This window comes from Clarias gariepinus, chromosome 15 (assembly GCF_024256425.1).
Source record: "Clarias gariepinus isolate MV-2021 ecotype Netherlands chromosome 15, CGAR_prim_01v2, whole genome shotgun sequence".
Classification (NCBI taxonomy): domain Eukaryota; kingdom Metazoa; phylum Chordata; class Actinopteri; order Siluriformes; family Clariidae; genus Clarias; species Clarias gariepinus.
In genome coordinates this window covers 2386794-2406217 of record NC_071114.1, presented here as the reverse complement: position 1 = coordinate 2406217, position 19424 = coordinate 2386794, and the positions used below count along the sequence as shown (strand labels likewise).

General features: G+C 42.6%; 2 protein-coding genes across 2 annotated transcripts in view; both read right to left on the bottom strand.

Moving 5' to 3' along the window:
- LOC128542749 (NACHT, LRR and PYD domains-containing protein 12-like) overlaps window positions 1-19424 on the bottom strand; it is a 131063-nt gene that overhangs the window by 102312 nt on the left and 9327 nt on the right. The gene's annotated exons all lie outside the window — the stretch shown is intronic.
- LOC128542753 (NLR family CARD domain-containing protein 3-like) lies at window positions 6832-16486 on the bottom strand. Its single transcript, XM_053512731.1, has 4 exons — window positions 14685-16486; window positions 8242-8415; window positions 7459-7635; window positions 6832-7343 (listed from the first exon to the last, which is right to left on the bottom strand). Exons 1-4 carry the CDS (start codon window positions 16484-16486, stop codon window positions 7307-7309), a joined length of 2190 nt encoding a protein of 729 aa, XP_053368706.1. The 3' UTR covers window positions 6832-7306.

Below are 19424 nucleotides of genomic sequence, written 5' to 3'. Positions count from 1 at the left end.
AACCTACGAATACATCATTAGAATTAGTTAGTACAGTATTTGTGTTTATTTATAAAAAATAAGTAAAACATGATTAGTAAATGATTAATAGGTTAAATATAACACCAACTATAACATGATTCCGGTCATCAGACAATAACAAGCACTAGGTGTCTCCCGATACGATATCATAATACCTTAGTCCCGATTCAATTTGTGTTGTGATTCTGTAAATATCGCGATTTTATAAATGTCCTGACTTGATTTTTTTTTTTACAAACTTTTGACAATATTTAGCTCCTACTACACATGCTGTTGTCCTGTGAACAGTTAAGAGTCACCACCTGCAGCATTATAGAGGAATGGCAACATGTGTCCACCACAAATGCAAATTTAGCAAAATTAAAAACTAAAAATTTATTACAAAAGAAAAAATCTATCTTTGAGTCAGTGTGGAGACACATGAACACACAAAAAAATCATGATATGTAACTCGACTGATTTTTACACCCCAATCTCTACGGATTATAACATAACCTGAATGTAATGTTAATGAAAGGAGGTGGCATGGCAGCTTAGTGGTTACCACTGTGGGTCCAGGATCATCACCCCTCCAGGTTCCTGGTTCAATTCCCACCTGGGAGTCTGTGCGCATGGAGTTTGCATGTTCTCCCTGTGCTTGGTAGGTGTTCTCCAGGTACTCCGGTTTCCTCCCACAGCCCAAAGACAGTCCAATGCAGGTTAGTCTAATTGGCATTCCCAAATTTCCCATAGTGTGTACATGAGAGTCTGTGTGACCCATGAGGGATTGGAATCCAGGCCCCTGGGAACCCTGATCATCCATCTAGGACCCTCTGTAGTAAAACTAGGGACCGTGGAGCTCAATGGTGCCCATTGGTTGTACAAAATGGGAATAAATAAACCAGTGGGCACCACTGAGCTCCACGGTCCCTAGTTTGACTACAGAGGGTCCTAGATGGATGATCAGGGTTGCCAGGGGCCTGGATCCTATGACAGTCAAGGGGACTTTACTGAGAGTAAAAAAAAAGCCAAAGGAAATGAGTTCCCTGTCATGGGCATCAGCAAAACTCCAGAAAATATAGTTCCAAGGCTACACTCGATGCTGCGTGAAAACGCTATGGAAAACATCTTGTATTGTTGCCGGTTTTGAAACATGTGTGTATCAAACACGCCAAATTTTGGCTTATATAACCTCGGTCGGGTGACGTCATCTGATGAGACGCACCTGCAGAGATGGAAATAGCACCCAAGCACTTAAAAAAAAAAAAAAAAAAAAACGGCAGGTTCTGTCGGGTGGCGGAGCCTCAACAACGCTCTCTCCCTTTTTCTTAGCAATCTCCATATGAGTTAACCCTTTCATGGAGTAAGCTGTATCTATTCTGTGTTTTCCTGCCATCTACTTTATTTATTTGTTTAAATATATTTGAGGTGGAAGCACGGGGTTATATGATGACGCCCAGATAGAAGAGACGCTTCCAGGCTCTCTCTCTCCTGGGACATCATCCTCCCTGAAAAGCTAATACTTCCTTTCAAGCTGTGTAGACTTTTATCTTCCCTGAAGGAAAAAACTTTTCAGGCAGCAGGTCTGGTTGGTGCTCCATTGCACACCATGACGGTTTTGCAGGTCTACCAGGCTGACCTGCTGAGAGACTTGAGTACTGGCGGGGCTCTTCAAGATAGGAGGTTCTGAAATAACGCCGGGCCACAGACTTATGGCTTGAATCTCAGCGGCATCAAGCATAAGATCGCGCATTCCTCCTTAATGCCCCTATTTCGCATTCCGGCCTGTTTGGCGATGTCGTTAACTCGTTCGCCACTAGGTTCATGAAGCAAAGTTATATGAACAAGCCTTCGGAAATTCCTTCCCCGCCGTGCTCAGGAGTCGGGACTGTCGGCCACCCAGTCTCAACCTGGTCTGACGCTTGCAAGGCGGAGAGTGTTTTTGAGCCGGGCACCCCCTCGTAAAGATTGGGGTGCGTCGTGCCTGCACTTCGCAATCCACCTCAAAAGAGCTCAGACTGGCATATTGTCTTCTTCACAAAGGAGCCCTGAGGTTCATGTGCCCAGGACCATGGGGGTGGCCCCCCAATGGGGAAAGGCACGCAGAATTCCTTTCAAGAATGAAGTGTTCTCCCTGGCACCCCAGGAGGTCGGTGTTTTTGCTCCGCCACCACTGGTGTTTCGGGCAACACCAGTCTCCAATAAAGTGTTAGCTCTTCGGTTTTTCCTGCTATGTTTCAGGATGCCGAACATCTAACATTGCCCCGCCGTTTAACCAAGCCGCCGAGACTTTTGCCCCTTTCAGAGAAACTGGCAGCATGGAAACTACTGCCAAGCATATCTCCTTGGATACTAAGCACTGTAGAGAGAAACTACAGGATGCAGTTCTCACATCACCCTCCGTGTTTCAACAGCGTGGTCTCCACTTCCGTGAAACCGGAAAGTGCGCATCTGCTGACAGAACTTGCTGGGGAATGGGGCCATGGAACATGTTCCCCCTACCAGACAGTGAGTCAGGCTACTACAGTCGGTATTTCTTGGTTCCCAAGAGGAACGAGGGGCTACGTCCAATTTTTTTATTTTTGCGGGCTGTTCTGCTATCTAAAATAAATAAATACAGCCTCAAAATATTGACTGTCAAAGTGATTGCTCTCAAGTCCTACCAAGCGATTGATTTGGGACAATCGATTGAAGGACGCTTACTTCATATAGAAATATTGCCACAACACAGGAGATTCCTAAGGTCTCTTTCGGGGGCGAAGCTTACCAGTATCGGGTCCTTCCATTTGGTCTAGCTCTCACCCACACATATATGAAATGCATGGATGTAGTTCTGGCGCTTACGACTCCAGGGCATCCTTATTTAAATTACATAGATGACTGGCTGGCCCAGTCTCAGTAGCTAGCGCTTTGACATCAGCATGTCATCCTAGCTCAAATCCAGTTTCTTAGGATTGAGACCCAATGCCACGAAAAGCGTGCTCTTTCCTGTTCAGAGGACAACATATTGGGTGTCACATGGGATTCGATCGTAAGCGGGCACAGCTGTCTCCCGCTCGTGTTGAATCTATTTTCAACACCCTCAAGGAAATCAAGCTAGACCGGAAAAGTGACCATCACTTTCATAGATCTTAGCTCTTATGGCAGCTGTATCCACGGTGACACCTTTGGGCCTTCTGCACATGAGAGCGTTTTAGTTGTGGCTAAAAACCTGGGGATTTCACTCTAGGGCCAATCCCCAATAAAGGTTACGCGCCAGGTGCTTCGTACCCTTCCTATGTGGTTTAGACCCCGGTTTCTGACTTTGGGTCCCACTCTAAGTTCATCTTGTCGTCGCAGATGCTAACGACAGACGTTTCCCTTATGGGCTGGGGTGCGGTCTTAGATGACCGTCCAGCCCAAGGGAGCTGGAGAGGCCATCTTCTTGCGCGGCGCATCAATTGCCTCGAAATGATGGCTCTATTTCTGGCCCTAAAGCACTTCCTCCAGCAGTTGAGAGGCTACCATGTCCTAGTGCGGGTGGACAACACTATGGCAGTCTCATATATTAATCGCCAGGGCGGACTGTGCTCGCGCCGCTAAATAGCTAGCGCACCAGGTTCCTGTCCCTCAGGGCGAATTACATTCCAGGGCATATGAATGTGGGAGCAGTTGTTCTGTTCAGTCAATCTCTGACACACGGGGAATGGAAACCCCACCCCAAAATAGTCAGTCAACCTGGGAGAGATTTCAGGCAGAAGAGGTGGACCTCTTTGCCTCGCAAGATCAGCAAATGTCCCCTTTACTACTCTCTGACTCTTCCAGCTACCCCGGGTCTGGACGCCGTGGCCCGTACATGGCCTTGGTTACGCCTTTATGCGCTTTTCCTGATAGCTCTGCTCCCGGGAGTCTTGGCGAGGGTCCATCAACAGTGTTTGCGCCTCTTATTGATAGCGCCCTGTTGGCCGACCAGAGTGTGGTTCTCGGATCTAGTATCCCTCTTCAACGGCTCACCATGGGTGATTCCAATGAGGTGGGCTCTTCTGTCTCAGCGCAGGGGACGATATTTCATCCCCGGCCCGAGTTTTGGAACCTTCACGTTCAGTCCCTGAACAGGACCAACTAAGTCAAGCTGGTCTTTCAGCCAGCGTAATTAAGACTTTTCTAAGTGCTAGGGCTCCCTCCCCTAGAAGAGCTTATGCCCTCAAATAGAATGTATTTGAAAGTTGGTGCATGACGAAGCAGGTAGACCCAGTCCACTGCCGAAATGTTTCAGTGCTGGAGTCTCTGCAAGAAAAATTGTCCTCGGGCTTGTGCCCTAGTACCCTCAGGACGTACGTAACTGCTATTTCAGCCTGCCACATCCTGATTGGTGGGGTTACTGTGACACGATCCCTTTTGTGGGTTTTATCTATCGTGCTCAAAGACCCAATTGACACCCTTTTTTTTAACCACTAAAGTCAGCGCTTCTGACCTTTAAGATGGTTTTTCTAATGGCCGTTACCTCTCTGAGAGGATTGGAGATCTGTCAGTCTCCCCATCCTGCCTAGACTTTGCCCCTGGGCTAGTCAGGGCCATTTTGCATTCTCACTAAACTATCTTCCGAAAGGTCCATTCCATTGTTTTTGAAGCCTTCTGTCCTCCGCCTTTTACAGCTTCGGAACAGGAGAGACTTACTGTGTCCAGTACGTGCTCTTCAGATTTACATCCACCGCATCAGCCAGTGGCATAAGTCAGAACAGGTGAGAGATGCTATTGCCATCTCCTATGAGGCGCGTGGGCTCACTTCGCCTCTAGGAACCAGGGCTTATTTAACCAGGGGGATCACCTCATCTACTGCACTAGCAGGAGGTATTCCCCTGCAGCAAGTGTGTGATGCGGCGGCGTGGTCCTTTCCGCACACATTTGTTAGATTTTATAATCTGGATGTTCATGCCACTCCGGGCTCACAGGTCCTCGAGTCAGCTTCCCAGATATAGTTCTGAGACCTTCTCGGCTTTGTGCGCACACGCTACACAACCTTGGGGTCCAGACACTTGCGATGCGGCGGCGTTGGTACTCTCGTTCCCATAGCGTTTTCACGCAGCATCGAGTGTAGCCTTTGAAAGGGAACGTCACGGGTTACTTTGCTGTAACCCTGTTCCCTGAAAAGGCGGGAATGAGATGCTGCGTCCCAATGCCGCACTGCCTACGTGACCGGACGTCCGTTCAGACAAATCAATCTGAGGAATGTTTCCGGTTCACTCCTATTTATAACCTGCAGGTGCGTCTCATCAGATGACGTCACCCGACCGAGGTTATATAAGCCAAAATTTGGCGTGTTTGATACACACATGCTTCACAACCGGCAACATGACAAGATGTTTCCCATAGCGTTTTCACGCAGCATCTCGTTCCCGCCTTTTCAGGGAACAGGGTTACAGCAAAGTAACCCGAGACGTTCCTGTGGTGAGGATTATTGAGAACTGAGCTGCCTTTGACATGTGAAGCATGTGTTAGGGACAGAAAAGCAATGCAGTTAGGGTAAATAAATCGTAAGGAATTTAGGTAAACTTTACATGAAACTAGAGGTCTGCTCATGTCTAAACTGGAAACTGACTTTAACAAATCTCAGGCAACTGTCCTAAAGATAAGTACGTGATGTGAAATCCTGACTGGAATAATCAACATAATCAAGGATCATCACACGTTAAGGACCATGTGTCAGTAGGGGGAACGGCCGACACTATGTGCATTTGTGCTACTAATAATAACACACGGAAAGGAATCGAGATGAAGCCAGAGCACAGAAAATTTAAAAGAACATTGTGAAAATAAAATAGTGTTATTGTGCAAAACTCTCTGTGGTTTTATCTTAAGTACAGGCCCATTGAAAGTGCTCCTAACACCTCAAACAGCAGTCAAGGTAGCGGAAAGAGAGACTTGGAAACACACCAGCCACCTCAAACATGTTCCAGAACCTGAGAGAAGACAACACAGAGGTCAACAAGGGTGAGCAGTGAAGTGCTAGTAACCTCTCCTGTAAAGCCCAACAGACCCTCACCTGCATGCAAAGTGCACGGGTCAGAAGAACCAACCATAGTGGCATGAATGTAGAGGAGAAGCAGCACCACTCTGAGGACACCAAAGTCTCTTTTTACGCTGTAAAGGAGAATAACATATGGGGACACGTGGAAATAGTAGCAGTAGACATCCCTGGACACCTGGGGGTAAATTAGAACAGACTTACACTGTGTGTGCTGAAGTAAGTGTTGTGACTAATGAGAGGATAGAAGACTGTTTTAGAGGACAGAGAATATCAGTGACTGAGATTAATCACACTTACACAGACACTACAGACATCATAGACGAGTGAAAATTAGCTGGACTGGAGCATTGTTTAAAAAAAATGAGGACCCTATTCCAACACCCCAGAGCAGTCTGGGTAATCTTAGGAGTGACAGCAATAATAATTGTTCCCCTCACAGGCCTCCTTATTGAGGACTCAGGGAGAAATAGCCATGGTGAAGTCTATTTAACAAAACCGAGCCACTTACATTAAAATTAGAGCAAGGAGAGGAGACAGCATGATAATAAAAGCTTAACACTAATCTCAGGAGATGTGCAGGGGACTGGGGATGTGATCTATCATTAGACAATAATATATAATCTTTCAAAATGAAACAACAAAACTGAGTCTAATAACAACACAAGTAACAACCATAATGTGAGCGTGATTACACGATTATTTATTTTTACATGAATTCTGTTAAAACACAGACAGCACATGATCCAATTCTGTACAAAAGAAAATGACACACTATGACAAATAATAATAAATTCTGTTTATATTTTAAAATTATAATTTTTTTTAATCAGATTAGCAAACAGGGAACAACAAAAATATAAAAATAGTAAATTACGACTGTGACTAAATATATTGTAAGAAAAATATTTCTAAATCATGTCACAATAAACTGAATGAAGCCATGTTGAGCAGAAACACTCTGAATAAAGAGATAAAAATAAGGAGGTAAAATAATCTATAAACTGCTCCAACACATGGATGTGTATTTGTGTAATCAGTATGATGAGGTGATGATGAGGTCTCTGTGTTGTGTGTAGACGCTGAAGGATTTGACTTTGGAGTGTAAAATATGTTATTAAAGCCTGAAGTAACTTGTAGCTGAGAGGATAAAAGGATGTGATCAGTCACGGTTATTGTTATGGAGCTTCTACATATGAATATGAATGATTCAGCTCCCAAACTGCTGGATATGTGGGACGGGTTCTAACGCTTCACCAAAACTGCTTTATCCTGGAAAAGAGGTCTGAGCTGAGACTCCTGTCACACACCACTCCTGCTGAGTTTACGATAATCAATACTGAAAGTCAGAGAAGAGCATCAGTGTAAACAAAAAACATTAGTATAAACACACACACACACACACACACAGTCAATAATATATACAGTTTATTTTGTGTATATCAGTAACTCACTGTAGTGTCTCCAGTTTACAGTGTGGATCCTTCAGTAGATCAGAGAGCAGCGTCTCTCCTAATTCTCCTGGATTATTACTGTACAGATCCAGCTCTCTCAGGTGTGATAAGGAGTTTGACCTCAGAGCTGAAGCCAGAGCAGCACAACCTTCACCTGTAATACTGCAGTAACGCATCCTGCAAGAAAGAAAACCATCTCACACTTAACACACTCAGTTTTAACACTGAAAACATGAACTACACAAAATCTGTATATACAGAACATTTACTTTACATCTCTGAAAATCAGATCACTCACTACAATTATATATACAGTGGAACTTTGGATTGCAAGCATAATTTCGTTCCAGAAGCGTGCTTGTACATCAAAGCGAATATCCCATAAGAAATAATGGAAACTCAGACGATTCGATTCACAACCCAAAAATATTCATATAAAAATAATTAAAACAAAATGTAAAGTTAAGATAAAAAAATATTAACCATATATTAAAAACTTTTTTTAGTTAACTAATTTACAAAAACCACAGAGCCAGTTCTGTAACCTGTGCCTTTATTGACAACAACAGAAACGCATTGTGTGTGTGTGTGTGTGTGTGTGTGTGTGGCAGCCCCCTCCCTGCATGAGCACACACACACACACCTATCTCTGCGCACACACACACACACTCCTCTCGTCTCTCTTGTCCCATACATCCCCTAATGTTCAAATAGACTTGTTCCCACCAATGGCTATGGCCATGGTGTGTGTTTGTGTGTGTGTGTGTGTGTGTGTGTGTGTACCTCAGTATCTCCAGTGTACAGTGTGGATTCTCCAGTCCAGCAGAGAGCAGCTTCACTCCTGAATCCTGCAGTTTATTGTGACTCAGGTCCAGTTCTCTCAGACTGGAGGAGTTTGAGCTGAGAACTGAGGACAGAACTCTACAGCTCTCATCTGTCAGATTACACCAACACAGACTGGAGGAGAAATCATGAAATATCAGAACACTGACACACACACACACACACACACACACAGTCATAATACAGCTAAAGTTTAACATGTAACTTAAATGTTAGTGTGTTTCTGACACGCCCCTAAAGTTAACACTAGTAGGTTGGCAGGTTTATACTGTACTGTTGTTTAAAAAAAAAGGTAGGATGTGGAAAATAAGTCAGCTGATGGTATTTTGGTGCTGATTTAAAAAATAGGTTGCAGCCACAAAAACTCTTTTTTTTGTCCAATAAAGCTGAATTAAATTGTGGCTGTGTTATTTATAAGATGTGGTCATTAAGAATGCGCGTCTCGAGGCCGTGTTGAAGTTCTCAGAAACATGACACACATTACCTGTATTACATGTTCCTAAAAACAAAGTGTAATGTTAACAATAAAATTAGACTTTATAGTTAGATTTGATACACTGAGTGTAATTTATAAATTTACAACATATATTTAGAAATATATTTATTCTGAATATATTTAATATTTTAAAAAAATGAAAAAAGAATTGTCTCATTTTTCTTCCTAGAACTTTTGTCTGCATCACAACGAACTAAAGCTTAGCACGTCTTCTTTCCTTGTTTTAATCTGTAATATTTAAGTGAAATATATTTCATGTTTAGGCCTAAATATTTCTTTTTTTAATTTATAGACAGTTGTATTATGTTTTCTCTGTTTACAGAAGTGCTGCAATTTATCAGCCTTTTGATCAAAACGTTGCCTTTTGTAAAGTTAAAGTGCGGCCGCGGGTTCACACACCGATTTCAATGGATGAAATAATTATTCAATGCTGGACTCAAACAGCAAAAAATCATGATGATTACTATTATAAAAAGCCTGAAGCGCTTCATGTGGATTCATGTGACGAGTCATTTTCTCTGGGAAAGATTCTTTTGGGCATATAAGAATATTTATTTTTAAATATTGAATTTATTTTTGTTTTTTCCATTCATGTCTTCTGATGGTGCTCAATGTCGACACATTATTACATTTTAACGCAGATATTTGACATATTCACGAATCACGACATTCACATAGTTAACACTATCAGATAGCCTAATATCAGGAAATGAAAGAATACAATAAGACAATTTAAACCGAGACATTGCCATGTCTTTCATTGTTTTGTCCCTGTTAAGACATTAGAAAAACTATATAACAAACTTTTTTATCATGAAGTTTAAAGCGTGATGTAGGACATCTCATTTCATTATTATATACATAATTTAAAGCCCATACACACACATTCATCATGAAAGATCTATTGTGAAATAAAATGTATGTTTGCTTCAGCATTGGAAACAATATTGTTTTAGGGTAAATTATTATACACGATGTCTTTTTGCACGCATGCGCGGCCATCTTTAACTTTAAACAGAAAATAATAGTGAGCCCATAGGCATGTTATTTTTCATATAACTTAAACTTTAATAATAAAAGTCAAATATTCACAAAAATTAACAGTTGTGTTTGCTTTACACTTGTACACTGGTGTAAATAACCTATTCAATGTCCATACTACCATATCATATATGTGTCTAATACTGTTTTATTCATATTTTACATTACATGCAGTTTGTAATTTATTAGATACTTTTAAAATCTAACCTGTGTATCTATAAGCATATTTAACAACCTGTATTAAAAGCAGTGAAGGAGCTTTTAGATAAAGTGCTTCCATGCGCCATCTGGTGGATATTCTGTGAAGCACAACACATTTATTTAAATACAGTAAAGGCGAGAGAGTGTGTGTGAAGGGGCACGGGGTCAAATTACACACACACACACACACACACACATAACGACAGGCTGATACAGAGAGAGAGAAAATGGATCTTTACTGTCTTTTCTTTTGCTTTACACACACGCATACAAACACAAAATAAAATATGTTTTACACACACACACACACACACACACACGTGGTCACAGTGTTATAGTAAACAGTACACGCGTGCTCGGATGTTGATTATACCAGTAAGAGACGAGCACTAAGACCCAGAGGGGGAGACGATTACCCACAATTCACAGCACAAGAGAGAAAAAAACGTTGACTCAGTTGTGATCACGTGACGCTGCGTCAAAACGAGAAGCGCATGCGTAATACATGATACTCGGTGCTCGTAAACCAAGACTTGTTCGTTTTCCCAAGTCAAAATTTATAAAAAATCTTTGCTCGTCTTGCAGAACACTCGCAAACCAAGTTAAATGGTGCTTTCAGGTTAGTGTAACAGACTTCACAGGTGTGTGTGTGTGTGTGTGTGTGTGGTATCGTGAGGTGGAGTAATATATAATCTTAGACACTCAGAACCCAGTTTCAAACTGTACACACATTGTCTGTCATCATAGTATACGCTTTTTCTTCAATAACCAATAACCAACTCCCTCTAGGGATCAACCAAGGTACTACAGTATCCATCCACTATACTACATCTTCCCTCCCCTGTAAACTTGAAAATAGTTTTAAGGAATATTAGTAGTCTAACAAAAATAACTCTGTGGATCTTTATCAATCTCTTTAAACAAACTTAAATTTAGAGACTCAATAACAGAAATGGCATTCCTCTTAATTATCAAATACTGCAAACAACATCACCACACTTTTCTTTCAATGTGCATGGTCTATCTAATATAGTCTCTCAAATTAACAGGGCGGTGACTCTCCCGAGCTGATCTTCTAAACCAAGATCTTACTGGTACAGTAGCACTGTCCAACTCCAGTGACTTTATTTCAGGCATCCTCATGGAAACATCTAGTCGTCTGTTCTTTTCATCTGGCTCTGTGTCGATGTTTATCCTTCTAGCTCTCACTTGATCAACATGCCTTTTCATGGTCTGTCCATTTCCAAGAATGACAGAATAAAACAAAGGACCCGACACATTTTCAACAACAGCTGGAATCCACTTTGGACCAAAGGAGTAGTTCCTCACGTACACTGGATCTCCTTGAACAAAACTCCTAACTAACAAGTAATTGTCATAATATTCCTTCTGTTTCAGCTGTTTCTTTTGAACTTTTGTTTTAACATCAGGAAGTAACAAATCAGGGGTAGATCTGAGTTTTCTTGACATCATCATTTCTGCAGGACTTATTTCAGTAGTAGCATGGGGTGTTATGCGATGACTGAATAAGAACCTTGACAGTTTTGTCTGGATACTGTCACCTTTCACTTTTTAGGTTTGAACAGCACGTTCTGCCAGTCTATTCGAAAAGTGGTGAAAAGGAGCAAATGTTGAATTCCATTTTGTGACATGAACGCCTCAAACTCCGAACGAGTGAAACATGTCCCATTATCAGATACCAGCATCTTTGGTAATCCAAATACACTGAAACTCTGGCGCCACTTTTCTATGGTGACATGAGTACTGGCTGACTTCGTAGGATAAATGTCTAACCACTTAGAGTGTGCATCGACCAGAACAAGAAACATTTCACCTAAGAAAGGGCCAGGATAGTCCACATGTATTCTAGACCATGGTGTCTCAGGCCATTCCCAAGGATGTAGTGGAGCTGTAGGGGGAGCTTTACTATGTTTTTAAAATTCCCCACAATTTTGCACTTCCCTCTCCACATCTTGATCCATACCAAGCCACCACACATATGACCTCACTAATCCCTTCATTCTGGACATGCCAGCATGTGCCTGATGTAGCAAGTTTATCACATACTTCCTTCCCTTTGTAGGAATAACAGCACATGAACCCCCACAAAACACATCCATCTTTTACACTCAGTTTCATCCTCCGGTGGTAAGGACTCAGGGGAGGTGCTGTTTTCTGAGGCCATCCTTTTAGCACATTTTCTATCATGTATAATGGCTATTGCTCCCTTAAGTGTCCTAACTTTTCCTTAAAAACGGTCTCATGTCTGCAAAGTACACTTTCTAGTGTCTCCTTTGTTGTAACAGCAAGACCTTTAAGCTGCATTACTCCTAGCTCTTCTCTTGATGTTTGCCCAGTCTAAATTGAAGACTTCCATCCAACCTCCACCTACCAAGTGGGACCATTGCGTTTTACAACCATTAGCGGTAGCATCCTTTTCTGCCCCTGGTATTTCACTTTTACCTGAGCTGCACCAACGACTGTAACTGGCTGTCCTGTATATGTCTCACATCTCAATCTTAACTGGTTCCAATGTAGGCCTCTCTGTTTTATCCCACACTGCCTTGTAAGTCTTTAGGTATATAATAGAAAGAATGCACCTGGTATCTATTTCAAAATTTACCTTCTTCCTATCTCCTTTCATTCCCACAGTATAGGGGTCTACACTCCTGAGGTGTACTTCACTCATTTTTCCTAATCTGTATGTCAGAAACCCTAATGTCACGGTCTCTTCTCCTGAGCGGGCACTAGAGTTCTCACCTGTGTTGTCCTGAACCTTATGAGACCTGTGTCTTACTGCTTTCCTGAAAGTACGCTTTTGCTCTGACACTAGTTTATCTGATTTCACAGTCGTCTTGCCCTTATTGCGACAGGCTCTAGCTATGTGGCCTATTTTCCCACATACATGACATTTCTCATGCTTGACTTTACAGTCAGCTGCAACATGCTTTGATCCTTTACATCGATAACAAGATGGAGTTACTTCTCCTTCTCCTCTGTTTGCAGCAAATGTTTTATGCACATTGAAACACTTTGCACTAGTGATTGGGTTCTGCAGGTCTTTTTTGCTAGCTGCTTCCACTGAAACTGCGATGAAAAGTGCCTTTTCAAACGTCAGATTATCTTCTGATGAACGCCTCTGGATTCGTTCATCATTAATTCCACACACAATACGGTCTCTCAACATCTGTTGTAGCGTGCCTCCATAATTGCAGTCTTGTGCAAACCGCCTCAGCTCGGCTACAAACTCAGCTACAGACTCATTGGCCTTCCTGGTGTGAGAATCAAACTTAAATCTCTGCACAATTTCACTTGGCTTTGGATCAAAATGGTCTTTCAGTAACTGTTCTAGTTACTGGTAGGTTTTATCTTTGGGCTTTTCTGGGCTGAGGAGATTTCTCATTAAACTATAGGTTTGTGCTCCTACAAGGCTGATTAATATGGCTCTCTGCCTGTCTGCGTCGGCAATGTCATTAGCTGTAACAAACTGTTCCAGAATTTCACAATACTCATCCCATGACTGCTGTTTTGCATCAAATGGAGTCACCGTTCAGATAGTTGCCATCTCTTCCTCCCTCCTTCACAAGCACGAGCAGCAGTATATGTTTTTTTGTTTTGTTTTTTTTTTACTCCATGGCAAAAAAAATAAGCAATAACCAACTCCTTCTAGGGATCAACCAAGGTACTACAATATCCATCCACTGTGTGCGTGCGTGCGTGTGTGTGTGTGTGTGTGTGTGTGTGTGTGTGTGTGTGTGTGTGTGTGTGTACCTCAGTTTCTCCAGTGTACAGTGTGGATCATCCAGTCCAGCAGAGAGCAGCTTCACTCCTGAATCCTGCAGTTTATTGTGACTCAGGTCCAGTTCTCTCAGACTGGAGGAGTTTGAGCTGAGAACTGAGGACAGAACTCTACAGCTCTCATCTGTCAGATAACACCCACGCAGACTGGAAGAGAAATCATGAAATATCAGAACACTGATCACACACACACACACACACACACACACACACACACACACACACACACACACACACATAATACAGCTAAAGTTTAACATGTAACAGAAATGTGAGTGTGTTTCTTTCAGTTTATTTCCGTTTCTTACAGTTTATTATAAGACCATTAGGTCATGTACATAACACACACATGTGAGAGTGAGCAGCCTACACACACTACACTATGATCTGTGTTCAAGTTTCAACACTGCAGATATATTTTAACAGCATAATTTATTACAAAAACAAACTATATATATATAGACTTCTATTTAATGTAATACAGTATAATGTAAATCTGGCAACCCTATCAGCACTGTGTTTTATCATGATGCACTCTGAGGGGTCGATTAGCAGATGAACAAAATATTTTAGATATACATTTACATTTCAGATTTTGATTTCAGATTCTCAGCATTATGTAACAATTAAATATATAAATATGTTAAATACAGGTTACAATTTAAACTGAAACTAAAACTGTTTGACATATGTCACTATCTAACTGTATCAGAATGGCCTTAAATGTGCAAAATAATTTAGAAAGAAAAGAGTGTTCAGATTTCTGTCTGTGCTCTTACAGTTATAAATCTGTTATATAAGATGTCTGATTTTACACACACTCTGACAACATAAATAAAATACTCACTCAGCTTTACTGGAGGCTTTGACCACTGGCAGCAGCCTCAGAAGACATTCCTCTGATTGGTCGTATTTACTCAAATTAAACTCATCCAGCTCCTGTTCTGAGTTCAGTAACACAAACACCAGAGCTGACCACTGAGCAGGAGAGAGTCTGGTTCCCCTGAGACGACTGTAATCTCCTCTGTTCAGGTAAGTTTGTACTTCCTGCACTAGAGACTGATCATTCAGTTCATTCAGACAGTGGAACAGATTGATGGATTTCTCTGGAGATGGATTCTCCCTGATCTTCTCCTTGATGTACTCGACTGTTTCCTGTTTGCTGTGAGAGCTGCTTCCTGTCTGTGGCATTAAACCTCGTAAGAGAGTCTGATTGGACTCCAGTGAGAGACCCAGGAGGAAGCGGAGGAACAGGTCCAGGTGTCCATTCTCACTCTGTAGGGCCTTGTCCACTGAACTCCTGAGGACATCACACATGGTTGGATTTCTGAAGAAATTTAAAACGCTAGGATTTTGCCCCACTAACACGTTTCTCTTTTTAATGATGAAGGACAAAAATATGTATAAAGCAGCCAGAAACTCCTGAACACTCAGATGTACAAAGCTGAAGACCTTCCCCAGGTGAAGCCCAAACTCCTCTCTGAAGATCTGGGTACACACTCCTGAGTACACTGCAGCTTCTCTGACATCAATGCCACACTCTCTCAGGTCTTCCTCATAGAAGATCAGGTTTCCTTTCTTCAGTTGTTGGAAAGCCAGTTTTCCCAGTGCCAGGATACTCTCTCTGGTCTGCTGAGGATCAGGGTCACATTTCAGATGGTACTTTTGGTCCTTGTGTTTGATCTGAAAGATCAGGAAGTGTGTGAACATTTGAGTCAGAGTCTTGGGGATCTCTCCACTCTCTGCTTCACCCAACATTCTCTCTAGGACAGTGGCTGAGATCCAGCAGAAGACTGGGATGTGACACATGATGTAGAGGCTTCTTGAAGACTTCATGTGTGAGATGATTTTATTAGCCAGTCTCTGATCACTCATCCTCTTCTTGAAGTACTCGTCTTTCTGAGGATCACTGAACCCTCGTACCTCTGTTACCTGGTCTACACACTCAGGAGGGATCTGATTGGCTGCTCCTGGTCGAGAGGTGATCCAGAGGAGAGCAGAGGGAAGCAGGTTCCCCTTGATGAGGTTTGTCAGTAGCACATCCACTGAGGCTGACTCTGTCACATCACACACTCTCTCATTCTTCTGGAAATTTAGAGGAAGTCGACACTCATCCAGACCATCAAAGATTAACAGGACCTTGTAGGAGTTACAGTTTATTACTTCTAGTTTTCTCATTTCTGGGAAAAAATGATGAAGAAGATTCATCAGACTGAGATGTTTCTCCTTCATCACATTCAGCTCTCTAAATGGAAGTGGGAACATGAAGGTGACGTCCTGATTAGCTTTTCCTTCAGCCCAGTCCAGAATGAACTTCTGCACCGAGACTGTTTTTCCAATTCCAGCAACTCCTTTAGTCAGCACACTCCTGATGGACTTGTCTTTAAAGAGATCATTACATTTGATGGGAGTCTCCTGTGTTGCTGGTCTTCTGGACGGGGTCTCAATCTGTTTCAACTCATGTTCATTATTGACACCTCCACTCCAACCCTCTGTGATGTAGAGCTCTGTGTAGATCTCATTCAGAAGTGCTGAACTTCCATGCTGTGAGATTCCTTCATTAACTCTTTTAAACTTCTCTCTCAGGCTGGATTTGAACATTGGCTGATACACAGAGTACACAAAGTCTAAAGAACACAGTAATAACATGTTTTATTACTAAATCAATACTATACGTTCAATATAAAATGTAAAATTCTTACAAATGCTACTGTTTATTCCTAAATCATGTATTAAATATTACTAAAGTAACAGGACCATTGTACAGAGTAACCACAAGCTATATGATGAACAGAACAGAAAAGCACCAGGTCATGGTAATTCTTTGTGCAGAAAGTTGGGGTACTATGTATGCGACGCACTTTTAACACATAACTTGTTGGCCCCTGGGCCCAAATATAAACAGCCTACTGTATATATACCCCTGATCATCATTATCGTCAAGTGGCTTTTTAGATATTTTTATATTTGCATTATGCCCCCAGTATTATTCAAGAAAATACAGCATTTTCTTCTCAATATGTTCACTGCCTAGATTGACATTATTAGCCCATCTTAGTACAATCACTGGAAGTAAATGCTACAGATGCTACAGCCATACCTAGACAGGTCAGTAAGTGGCAATAATAGTACTGTCATGATTCGGGTGTAATGGCTGATGGTGTTGCCGTGGGCTTACAAAGGGCAGGCATAAACGCAGAGGTTTTCTTCCAAGATAAAGAGTCTTTTATTAACAAACCAACTAATTAGACAAAAATTAAAACAGACAAAACACTGGCTCTGGAAACGTAACACACTGGGATTAAATAAACCAAACACATACAAACTCTGGAAACCTTTAACAGTGAACACATGTCTTCTACCTGAGACAAACAGACAGGCTCTAATACCTGAGATATACATACAGGCTCTAACATCTTAGACACACATACAAGCTCAGCGTTAGATGCCTTACCATAGCTGTGGGTTATGCTAAAGGCTTCAAAGCATATCTGAAACTGATAAGACTAACACAGACTCAAACAGACAGATGCCAATACATTACTTAAACTTGTAACCAAAGCTACCTAAGGTGGACTGAACCCTAAACCTGGTATGCTTTCACGAGCGACTCACACCTACGCACCTCTGAGCGGACCTCTCACACACACGCTCCTCTGAGCGGACCTCTCACACACACGCTCCTCTGAGCGGACCTCTCACACACACGCTCCTCTGAGCGGACCTCTCACACACACGCTCCTCTGAGCGGACCTCTCACACACACGCTCCTCTGAGCGGACCTCCCACACACACGCTCCTCTGAGCGGACCTCCCACACACACGCTCCTCTGAGCGGACCTCCCACACACACGCTCCTCTGAGCGGACCTCTCACACACACGCTCCTCTGAGCGGACCTCTCACACACACGCTCCTCTGAGCGGACCTCTCACACACCTACTCACTCGTAGAGCATACCCAGGCCTCGAGCTTTGATCACACACAGGGAGGTACATTAAGACTCACAAACTCAAAGGCAAAACCAAAAGTACACCTAACCACATTAAACACAGAAAACATATCCTCAGAGCCAGTTCAACATAAAACGGTTTTCAAACCAAACAACACAAAAGCCCACTAGACAATATTAATGCTCGACCCAGTTTCCCAGAACTAACAGCTTTTTATAACGTCTCTAATGAGCCACCTCGGCTCAGGTGAACTTCGTCATCACCTGACCGAGGTGCCTTCTGGGAAACTGGGTCTTCTAACAAAACTCAAACAAAAAACAAATAACGGCCTCCGAGTGGCGCAGTGGTAAAGCGCTCGCCCTATCATCCGGAGATCGCTGGTTCGAACCCCGGGTGATGCTGTTTTCCTCTCACAGCCGGAGGCACAGAGAGAGCTGATTGGCCGGGGTCTCTCAGGGGGGCGGGATGAGAGGTATTTGGGCTCCCGCATTAATCACGGCTCTACAGCCAATCAGGGGCGTCTGTAAGCTCGCGCACGCGGAAGGGGCGGCTAGCGCTTTCCTCCGAGTGTGTTACTCCGCCCCTAACGGTGCGTGAGCGAGCAGTTCGAAAAGATGCGGTCGGCTCGCGTCACGTGGTTCGGAGGAAACACGGGATAGCTTTCGCCCTCCCGACTGAGTGGTTGTGGTAGCCTTAATGTGGGAGCCCCCTGGTGACGGGGAGGAATTGGCCACGACTAGATTGGGGAGAAAATCGAAAAAAGAATTGGACAGGACTAAATTTATAAAAAAGAAAAAAAAAAAAAAAAAAAAAAAAATAACAACCACAGTGCCCTCTAGGGACAGTCCCTTACAAGTACCCCAAAGTACACAGGAATTGATTAACTAATTGATTATCCTCCGCTAATTTCTTACATAAAGTGACGAGTGGGTGGGCGATATTAAATAACAGGTCAAACTTAGCAAGGAAGGAGCACAAGCAAATTTTTAAATCAGTCAAATGATCGGTCATTGAGGGTGAAATATTATGGCGTTATATTCCTGCCACAATTCTAGACGATTCTGCGCGTGCGGTGTCTCCCCTGCTCGCTCAACATGTTCTCCGCATATGCGCGAATTCCTGATACTGTGCGCGCTCGACTCTGCCTGTACGCTCGCTCAACTTTGTCCAGTGTTACAAAACAGCCACAAAACTATCCAATCACAGACATCCACACACTACTGCTGATTGGCTGTTCCTTCTCTATCACCTGCGCATCTCAGATCTAGAGAAGCGACAGATCAATATCCGCAAACCTGATTTTTTCCCCCTACAGCCACAGTACGCTGCACGCCGGAGATCCAGCATGGTGCCGGAGCGCTATCACCCCTGACTATATTCAACAAGAATATAGAGAATAAGAATCTTAAGAATAATAATAAGAAGAAGAAGAATCTTTCCCCAAGAAAATTACTTGTTGCGTGAATCCACACAAAACGCTTTAGGCTTTTTATTATAATAGTAATCATCATGCTTTTTTACTGTTTGTGTCCGGTAATGAATAATTATTTGTGATCTATAGCAACACATATATATATGTGATGAGGTAGCTCAGTGGTTAAGGTATTGGACTACGGTTCGGAAGATCCCAGGTTC

Bases quoted from the DNA above. Each gene is read 5' to 3' on its own strand.
- LOC128542753 (XM_053512731.1), bottom strand. From the start codon at position 16,486: ATGTTATTACTGTGTTCTTTAGACTTTGTGTACTCTGTGTATCAGCCA. The intron at 8,416-14,684 runs GTGAGTATTTTA...TTTCTCCTCCAG, and splicing joins AAAGCCTCCAGTAAAGCTGA to TCTGTGTTGGTGTAATCTGA. The intron at 7,344-7,458 runs GTGAGTTACTGA...TCTGACTTTCAG, and splicing joins TGTAAACTGGAGACACTACA to TATTGATTATCGTAAACTCA.